We start from the raw sequence: 10082 nt of genomic DNA on the forward strand, positions 1-10082 counted from the left end.
TATTCTCCCAATATAACTGGTTATCATGACATAGCTGTCATTATTGGTCAGTCTCACCCAGCCATGATTATCATAGAAGATTTGATTGATCAATCCATTAACATCCATTCTGTTTTATTTCCTTATTTGTTATAAAGGTGCTCTGGCTGGTGGGATTGACATCTCTGCTCACTGGATGACCGACCTGAAGGAAGGAGTATGTCTCATTGGCTTCTGGTTCAACCATGAACACTGCTGCTGGAACTCCAACGAGACCACATTCCAGGAGAGAGACAAATGTCCACAGTGGAAGAGCTGGTCCGAGCTCATGCTTGGCTCCAATGACGGGCCTTTTGCTTACGTCATTAACTATCTTATGTATGTGTGCTGGGCTCTGCTCTTCTCCTTCCTCGCAGTGTCTCTGGTTAGAGCCTTTGCTCCTTATGCCTGTGGCTCTGGTATCCCTGAGGTACAATATTGATTTCTTTCCTTCTTTCTATTTTATATATATATATATATATATATATATATATATATATATATATATATATATATTATTCATTCCTCACATAATGTTGTCCAGAGGGAATCTTGTTGTTGTCATTTTGGATATAGATACCTATTTCTCTGAAAAATGTTTTACTCTCACTCTGGTCCTCAGATTAAGACCATCCTCAGTGGGTTCATCATTCGTGGTTACTTGGGCAAGTGGACCCTGATGATTAAAACAATCACTTTGGTGCTTGCTGTGTCGTCTGGTCTGAGTCTGGGCAAAGAGGGCCCATTAGTCCATGTAGCCTGTTGCTGTGGAAATATACTGTGCCATCTTTTTACCAAGTACCGCAAGAATGAGGCCAAAAGGCGAGAGGTGAGTGAGAAATGGGGAAGAAGCATGCAGAGTTATCCGAAACTAAAGAGTTTGGCAGTTTCAGCTAAAATCTATATCTCAGCTTTGTTAGTTGTGGTTCATTGTAACTGTTCTCTTAATTCTGTGTGCACTAATACATCAGGTACTCTCTGCTGCCGCTGCAGTCGGTGTTTCAGTGGCGTTCGGTGCTCCTATTGGAGGGGTTCTCTTCAGTCTAGAGGAGGTAAATGACCTTCGGTTATTCATTCCTTTTTGCTGACTCTTTTTTTTTTTACTGCTGTTCAATTGTATTTGAAGTGGTTTAGTTACTTCTGGTGGAATACAAAGCTTATCTCTTTTATAGTCAGTGAGCGCACCAAGTCTATCAAGTGGTTCTTTCTGAACATTTCTCTCCTGTAGGTGAGCTATTACTTCCCCTTGAAGACACTGTGGCGTTCTTTCTTCGCTGCCCTTGTGGCAGCCTTCACGCTGCGCTCCATCAACCCATTTGGAAACAGCCGGCTGGTGCTGTTCTATGTGGAGTTTCACTCCCCTTGGCACCTTGTTGAGCTGCTGCCCTTTGTGTTACTGGGCATCTTCGGTGGCATCTGGGGAGCCTTCTTCATTCGGGCGAACATCGCCTGGTGTCGGCGGCGCAAAACCACACGCCTGGGCCACTACCCGGTCCTGGAGGTGCTGGTGGTGACCGCGCTCACAGCTGTGCTGGCCTTCCCCAACAGCTACACGCGCATGAGCACCAGCGAGCTCATTTCAGAGCTGTTCAACGACTGCAGCCTGCTCGACTCCTCCCAGCTGTGCAACTACGATAACGCAACCAACATCAAGACCAACAGCAACACCCTGCCCGACCGACCTGCCGGCCACCAAGTCTTCACCGCCATGTGGCAACTGGCACTGGCGCTCATCTTCAAGATGCTCATCACCGTGGTTACCTTTGGCATGAAGGTCAGTGGAAATAGTATCTCTGCTGTTTCAGTAAGCAACCTAATTTAACATAATATAAAAAACAGTAATGAGAAATTTGTTTAAAGACCAAATCCAGAAAATTTACTAAAAAAAAAGTATTATCTTTTTTGTAATTTTAGACTTCTAAAGAAAAACGTTCTCTTATGAGTATATTTTATGAAAAAGTTGGATACTGACTTTAGTGGCGCACAACGTTTGTTGCCCATTCTGTGAACACACGTTTGTGCTCACCTGTCTTATACACACACACACACACACACACACACTCATTAACGTGTCACTAGTGAGAGAGCACTGAAAATCAGGCTCTGTAAATAAGTCTAGTTTTAGAGACCAGGAAGTGGCTGGTTTACTGACAGGCCGTAAACGAACATTCGGAGAAAACAGTAGGGATTTTAAATATGGTTTCTCCTACTGTAGTGAAAAACTGCAGCTCATGGCAACTGATGTTGTCTGAAAACATAACTTGTTTCAGAAATGCTGACACGTAGCCATGGTACCCGTTAAGGCTGTTTTTGATTTGTCCTTCGTCTCACTTGAATGGTTTTCTAGGGTGACTTTGTAGTAGTATTTGAAGTCGACTACTTCAGTGTTGAGTCAAATTCTTTTAAACACATTTCACATCAACCGAAGTCCAGCATTGCCACTGTATATGATCCAGTAACATTCATTTTCAGAAGAAATTAAGCCTACTATGTGCAATGTAGGGTGGCAAAAAAATTTAATTTAATAGTTATTATTCATGTGAATTACAAATAAATGTGGCTGTAAATGGGAAAAGTTGTAGCAAACAAAACTGGAGGAAGCAACGTAATATATTACTCCATTGAAGTTCTCCTCTTGGACTGACTTAATGATTATTCCCTGTAACAATCACAGTAAGCAATTTAATTATAAATAAGGAATTGGATAAGTAATTGATTTTAAACAAAAATAAAAGAATTCAAATAAATCTTCTTCTCTACGTCTTTGTCTAAACTTTTTTTTAAATCACACAGATGTTCATCATTAATCTTAACAAGCCAAAATGAAACTGTATAAACCCGCTTCAATAAATTGGGAAATTACTACATATTCAATATCAAGCCCTTTGAATCAAATGTAATATGTAATAATGATTACAATGTTTAATTTATTATTGTATGAAATATATCATTTTATGATTTTAAACTGGCATTCCCTCACCTCTCTATCGTTCTTTCTCTCTCTCTCTCTCTCTCTCTCTCTCTCTCTCTCTCTCTCTCTCTCTCTCTTTCTTTCTCTCTCTCACTCTTGATCTTTCTCTCTCACTCTTTCTCGCTTTCTCTCGCTCTCTTTCTCTCGCTCTCTCTCTCCCTCTCTCTTGCTCTTTCTCTCCCTTTCTTTTGCTCTCTCTTGCTGTCTCTTTCTCTCTCACACTTATACGTTTATTATTAGTCTTGGATTACACTGAGCATCCTTCCTACTGTGTATGAGCTGTTAATATAGAAACATTAACGTAGTGGCATTAATATTACCCTATTGTTCATGTTACGTCTGGAACTACTGTCATGCAATTATATGAAAATAATGCACACCTTCTGACCAATCAGATTCAAGCATTCAACCATTCTGTGGTGTAAGAGTTTATAACATCAACCAGTATTTATATTTATTTATTTTTTTTAACATTTATTTACCAAGCAATTTTTAAAATAATAATTTCGTGCATTCTACATTGTACCATGATTTTACATTTTTAAGTGAAACTGTCAGTGTACTGAACTTTCTTTTCAACCATCATTCCAAGTCTGTCTGAGATGGACAGTTTCTCCCATGATGTTGCAAGTGTGCCTGGAAGAGTGCACAGCTCACGCTTTTAAAGGTTGTGAATTTGTGTTTGAGTGCAAAACAAAACATAGTGTAATATGACATTAAACTTTTTTTTTTCCTCTGTCCCATTTGACATCTCTTTTTGGCTTCTTGTTATCTAAGCAAGAAACTTATATGTTAAAAGAGTGAAAATGACTTAATACGTGAAATCAGTCCGGGGTATTTTGTGTGTGTGTCTTTTAAAACTGCCATAGCGGCCTGTGTGGTGCAGCTCTATCAGTACTGTTGCAGCCCCAAGCCGCATTGTAATATGTTCTACCCAGGAATAAAGACATATGGGCTCTTAAATACATAATCATTTTTCATAATCCTAATCATAATAATGACAACTAATTTTTGCAGCTCAAGTGCAGGCCAATTTCCCTGCATTGGATTTAAAAGGAGTGTTTTATTAAAGCTAGTTTCAGTGAGCTTTCAATTGCACTAATATAGAAAGGAGTCTCCTCCTCAAGAAAAAAAAACAACAAACCCATGCAGACTTTATTGCTGTTGGGTTTCGATATCGAAATCTCCACAGGATGTATGCAGTCATGATCAGCCTCTCAGAGTTGTACTCATTTTGTCTGTCACGTGTATGAGCTGTGAAAATGACTGAAATACAAATCTCTATATAGTTTTACTATCCAATAAATAACACATTGCACAGTGATGTAGATGGCATTTGACAACATGTGAAACAGTTTATGCTCCCCACAGGAGCTCGTCTTTAAGTGCTTAGTAATTAAATTGCAGTTCATCTTGTAAAAAAATAAATAAATAAAAAAAACCAAGGCTGTTATAAAATGAGCAGAGTTGATGTTTTAACAGGCATTTTAACACAAAAGCTGGTGAATGTTAATGTTTCAGTGCATTAGTGTGTATTGAGGTCCTTCAGCAGAGTGAGGCATGTTTTCATATTCGCTCTTATGCAAGGACCCTTAATATTGAGCATGAATATAATTATAATATCATTATAACTGTACTTTTTTTCTTACTTGACTAAATGATCTCCTCTGTCAGATTTTATTGATGGATTTGTAACTGGGGCATGTTTTGTGTACAGTTTTATATCATTTATCAAATTATTGTTTGCCTTTCTTCTGAGATTTGACTGGTCATTTTCCTCTACCCAGGTTCCTTCAGGTCTGTTCATCCCCAGCATGGCTGTGGGGGCGATTGCAGGAAGGCTGCTGGGCGTGGGCATGGAGCAACTGGCATATTACAACCATGACTGGGTTATCTTTAGGGGCTGGTGCTCACCCGGGGCAGACTGCATCACACCAGGCCTTTATGCGATGGTGGGAGCTGCTGCCTGCTTGGGTAAGAGATTATGACTGACGGGTCTCTAATGCTGGTTTTGAATTTTCAGTATTGAAGTTTTCACAAATGCAGTTTCTCACATGAAATTTTTTTTTAATGAAACAACGATGTGGAATATGCAAAAGAATTTTCTTCCTTCGATCTTCTAACTCTGCAGGTGGTGTAACTCGGATGACGGTCTCCCTGGTGGTCATTATGTTTGAGCTGACTGGAGGTCTGGAGTACATTGTGCCCCTAATGGCTGCCACCATGACCAGTAAATGGGTGGCGGACGCACTGGGCCGCGAGGGCATCTACGAGGCCCACATACGTCTGAACGGTTACCCGTTCCTAGAGCCCAAAGAGGAGTTCAGCCACAAAACACTGGCCATGGACGTTATGCGGCCTCGTCGTAGTGATCCCCCGCTCTCGGTCGTTACACAGGATGGCATGAGCGTAGAGGAGGTTGAGACTCTCATTGCTGATACATCTTACAGCGGCTTTCCCGTGGTGGTCTCGCAAGAGTCACAGAGGCTGGTGGGCTTTGTGCTGCGCCGGGATCTCGTCATTTCCATCGGTGCGTGAGTTCTGAAACCACCTCAGCTGTACCATGAGACTTTCAAAAAAGAAAACGCATGCAGAGCAGAGTTTTTTTTTTTTTTTTTTTTTTTTTTTTTTTTTTTTTTTTTTTTTGTCTTGTATTTTCAAGGGGTGGACAAATTCTGCATTTCTTAGCTAGCCCACTGGGCAAGTAAAAACTACCATCAGCCAGACCATCTCAGCTGACATGTGTAGTGTAGCCGACAGCAGGATTCCGAATGAGTAGCTCTCTCTATAGTTACTTGGTTAACAAAAAATTTTGTTTTGCAGAAAACAGTAGGGTAGGGTAGGGTTTGTTGTTGAATCTACTTGTTGGCTGGGCAGCTATGAATAAAAACTAAGTCTGGATAATCTTATCCTGGGTGTCCAAGCTACTGATTTGTCCACCTCTGTGTGTAAGCTTCATCTGAGTGAACTGTGTGTGTTTGTGTGTTTGTGTGTGTGTGTGTGTGTGTGTGTGTGTGTGTGTAAGTATATACAGATTTAGCAGGTTTTACTTTATCCCTTGTTGTAAGCCCATTGTTCAACAGTCTTATGGTTCTGATAAGAAATTGGTTCAAGGTGTTTACAGCACCCAGACCCCAGACATTTCGATTTGTTGCTTCGCGTCATCATAAATAATCGAAATCGCAGCTTCAGGTTGTGGACTTGTGCTTGGTCAGTGTTGATTTTATTCCACTTTTCTCTCCAGAAAATGCTCGGCAACGACAGGAGGGCGTGGTGAGCACATCACGGATTTTCTTCACCGAGTACACTCCGCCCCAGCCCCCTAGCTTCCCCCCTCCCCTGAAGCTACGTGGCATCATGGACCTCAGCCCCTTCACAGTTACCGATCACACCGCCATGGACATTGTAGTGGACATCTTCCGCAAACTTGGGCTGCGCCAGTGTCTCGTCACTCATAATGGGTAAGCTCTTGGTAAACACTGTAGACTCAAACTGTAACATTAAACAAATAATATCTATAATAAAAATGGTGTTTTTTGTTTTCGATATCTACTGGCTTTTAATCATTTCTGGAGAAATGCAGAACAGATATGATTTCATCCTGCACTCATCCAATTTGCATCCAGGATAATGCTCTCTCTTAAATGGACAGGCTAAAACTCTGTGTGGAGTAGATCTAGTGCAGAAAGCTCATACGTGAATAGTACATAATGCCTTCTTTTTCTCTTCACTCACAGACGCTTACTGGGAATCATCACCAAAAAGGACATTTTAAAGCACATGGCTCAAATAGCCAACCGTGACCCAGACTCCATCCTGTTCAACTGAAAGCTGGCTTTTATAATCTCACCTCCTCTCCGATGTGTCCTCTCCCAAAAAAAAACCCTGTTTGATTTGCACTACAGATATTAGTGCTAGGTTGAGAGCACACTCACACTGTGATGGCCGTTTTCAGTGCCAAGATGGACACTTTATGCACTACGGCTTAATCGTCAAACTTGAGCAGATGATGACCAAGTCCTGGTTTCCAAGTTGCAAGTAGCCAATGTCGATGTCATGACATATCATATGACTATCAGTTCATCTTGAAGGAAAAAAAGAGTGGGGAGTTAATTGAGTGGATATGCATGCACAATCCCAATCATATCAATTTCTTAATGTAGCTAAAGTGTGTTGAAATTCCTACAAAATGAGGAAAATTTTGAGCTAAATCTGTGATTCTGTCTTTTTTTTTTTTTTTTAATACAGTTCACAGATGTGTGTTTTGCAGATACATTACAAACAATTAATGACTAATCTCAGCTTAATAATTTGCAATATTTTAGTCATTAGTTTTGCCATAACTTTAATGAACGAGCTAAAACCGAGCATCAGGTAACCCCGAGGGGATGTCTGTGTTTGTTTGTTTGGGTCCTGCGTAAATGTTCTCATGTTCTCGCCTTTCCGTTGTATGTTGTTTAATGTCATGACATAGTTGTGACTTCAGCTTCTTGAACAGATGGCTCATTGGTTTTGGAGTTTGAAGAGAAACAGGTTTACAGCATTGTGAAATATGTGAATGAGTTGATTTGAAGGGCACTCCGCATCCCCACCCCTTCCTCCCATAAAGGGTTGGTTTGCACATTCAAGCATTGAAAATCTTTTCTGGTTTTCCCCCATTATGAATCTGCAGGTCAGCTGGGCATTCCACTTGTTTGATTTAATTGGTTGTTTTGTGGTGTCGCATGGATTTACAGCTGGGTATGACTGACTGTTCTGCCCTGTTGCTTGACCACTGTTGTCCTTTTGATTATGATACATTTTTCTTTCTTTGCTGGAAATCTCTTTAGCAGTTACTTCTGTTGTTGATTTGTGTTATTTATGTGATGTAAGCACGGCCTAGCTGCCATGCACCAGTTATAAACTTTTGGTTTCATTGTTATACATTCTTCTTCAGGTGTTTAGACAGTGTATGATCGTTTGTCGCGTTGGCATCTCCACTTGTTTAAAACAATAATCATTAAAAATAGATATTGTATTACGCTATATTCCTCAGGATATGATTTATGCATGGTTGGAGACTTTAACCATATTTTAACCACAACCCTAATCTCAGTGTTTTAAGATGAAACTATTTAAAATATACATCTTATCCAAAGCAGTGTATATAATATTTAGTCAAAGGAAACAATGGTTCTAGGTGTATGAGCGTTCTCCTGACATGTTCTTGATGGCTGCCTGTTGAGTTTGTTTACCTGACGCCACTCTCAATCAGGTGCATAAGCCAACTCGATCATTGTTTACGTCCTCCAAAGACACATTCATACATTTTAAATTAAGTTGTTCCTAAATCCATCAAGGGCTAGAGTTAAAGCCGGTACTTATGTACACAACACCTGATTTCCTTATCAGGTTTCGTCTTTAATAAGGTCGGGAGCCCTTTAAGGAAATCCTGTTGGATCTGCCCCTTTAATCGCAGCTGTCCTCGTGTACCAGGGTCGTACATCATCCCATGTCATGTGTGTCATCCCATCCCTTTTCACTTACCGTGGACCTCACTTAAATTATCTGGATAAATCACAAGGCCACTTTTTTTTTTTCAAGCTCTCTATTTGAGAAGAGCATTATGTACTTGTGAGGTCTTAAAAAATGTAATGTCTTTAATCAGTTGTTTGTACTTGTTTAATTATCTGATCCATGCTTGTTTATCATGAACGTTTATGTGTTCTTCTAAAATATGAATGTATCATTATCACAGTAATTTATTCATTAACACTCATAAGGCAAGTTGTGATTTGATCTCCTGTGTTTATTGTTTGTAAATGTGTCACTGTGTCAATTTTCTGGCTGTAGGTTCAACTTGCATTAACCATGCTCAACAGAATTAATTGATTTCATATTCAGGCATGAATTTTACATAAAATTAGGCAAGTGACTGTTATGATCTCCACTGACTTTATTCTAACTGTGCCACGTATTTCTATTTCCCTGTTGAAGCAGAAACTACTCCTGTTGTTGATCTAAATATGACATTCACAAATGAGTTGGCTCTTTTAGGTAAATGATGAGCAATGACTTGCATGTACGAGCCATTTAAAACAAATATAGGCAATGTTGTTAGACTTGTAGTCTAATTTAATCAAAATGCTTCCATGGAAACCTCTTCTCAACAACTGAACTGGTCAAAATAGCGCAAACTTTAGAATAAAAATGGCAGTGAGCCAAAAAAAGTCTACTGAGTCAAATGATCTGACTCACTAAAAAAAGTGTCAGATTTCCAATCACTAGTATGAACGGCTATAGCAGGTGGGGGCGTGCTTTAGTGGGACAGGACAAAATGGTGCCCTACTTGTTCTCTCACTCTCTGAGCAGAATAAGCAGCCAGTAAGAGAAAAAGTGAAATTTTATTTAAGTACTCATACTTCCATTTAAAAAATGGTTTCAAGTTTCGTATAAGTGTTTGTACAACCAAAAAAAAAAAAATCATCATTCCTTTAAGCGCCATTGTCACCGATAATAATAACAATTGGAAAAACTAATAATAATTATTATTACTACAAATAATAATTGTGTAATACCATATTTCATGAAACTGATATTTTCTGAGACAGTTATACTGTGAAAATCTAATGAAACCCTACATCCACCAACTGTACCAAGGGGCATGAGCAGCAATAAAACTCAATTAAAAAAAAAAAAAAATCTCACGAGCTTACCCTGGGTCTGTTACCGATCATATTTTCAATGTAATGTTATTTTTCTAAATGGAATTTCCTCCTACAAAAACAAATGATTCAGTTTGGGTCTGTTGATGTTTTTTTTAGGGCTTTGAGGTTTTCAGCTGGTTTTTAGCTGCATATAAACTATTTGCTTAAAATTAAATGTAAAAGAGAATGAGATATTAGGAACACTATACTAATACTAAGTAATAAATGTTTGTCAAAATAAATGTTTATCTTTAAAAAAAATCTATGCAGTTGATTAGGTAAAACATGAAATACCTTGTCTTTATACGTTTTTTGTTTAAATACAAGCCAAAGTACATTTACAAATCACTCCTCTTCCTTTTTATTAGCATTTTCTTTACTGTCCCAACTTTCTCGGAAATTGGAGA

At 39.2% G+C, this 10082-nt stretch overlaps 1 protein-coding gene across 1 annotated transcript in view; it reads left to right on the forward strand.

The window, feature by feature from the left end:
* The window catches only part of clcn5a (chloride channel, voltage-sensitive 5a), a 12876-nt gene extending 4114 nt beyond the window's left edge, over positions 1–8762 (forward strand). Inside the window, exons 5-12 of the mRNA XM_053687734.1 lie at positions 138–448; positions 641–847; positions 990–1070; positions 1247–1792; positions 4777–4963; positions 5121–5519; positions 6234–6450; positions 6727–8762. Of these exons, the coding sequence (XP_053543709.1) occupies positions 138–448; positions 641–847; positions 990–1070; positions 1247–1792; positions 4777–4963; positions 5121–5519; positions 6234–6450; positions 6727–6817 (2039 nt within the window). The 3' untranslated portion in view covers positions 6818–8762. The remainder of the gene's footprint in view (positions 1–137; positions 449–640; positions 848–989; positions 1071–1246; positions 1793–4776; positions 4964–5120; positions 5520–6233; positions 6451–6726) is intronic.
* The last annotated feature ends 1320 nt before the right edge of the window (positions 8763–10082 follow it).

Source organism: Ictalurus punctatus, chromosome 18 (assembly GCF_001660625.3).
Source record: "Ictalurus punctatus breed USDA103 chromosome 18, Coco_2.0, whole genome shotgun sequence".
Taxonomy (NCBI): Eukaryota; Metazoa; Chordata; class Actinopteri; order Siluriformes; family Ictaluridae; genus Ictalurus; species Ictalurus punctatus.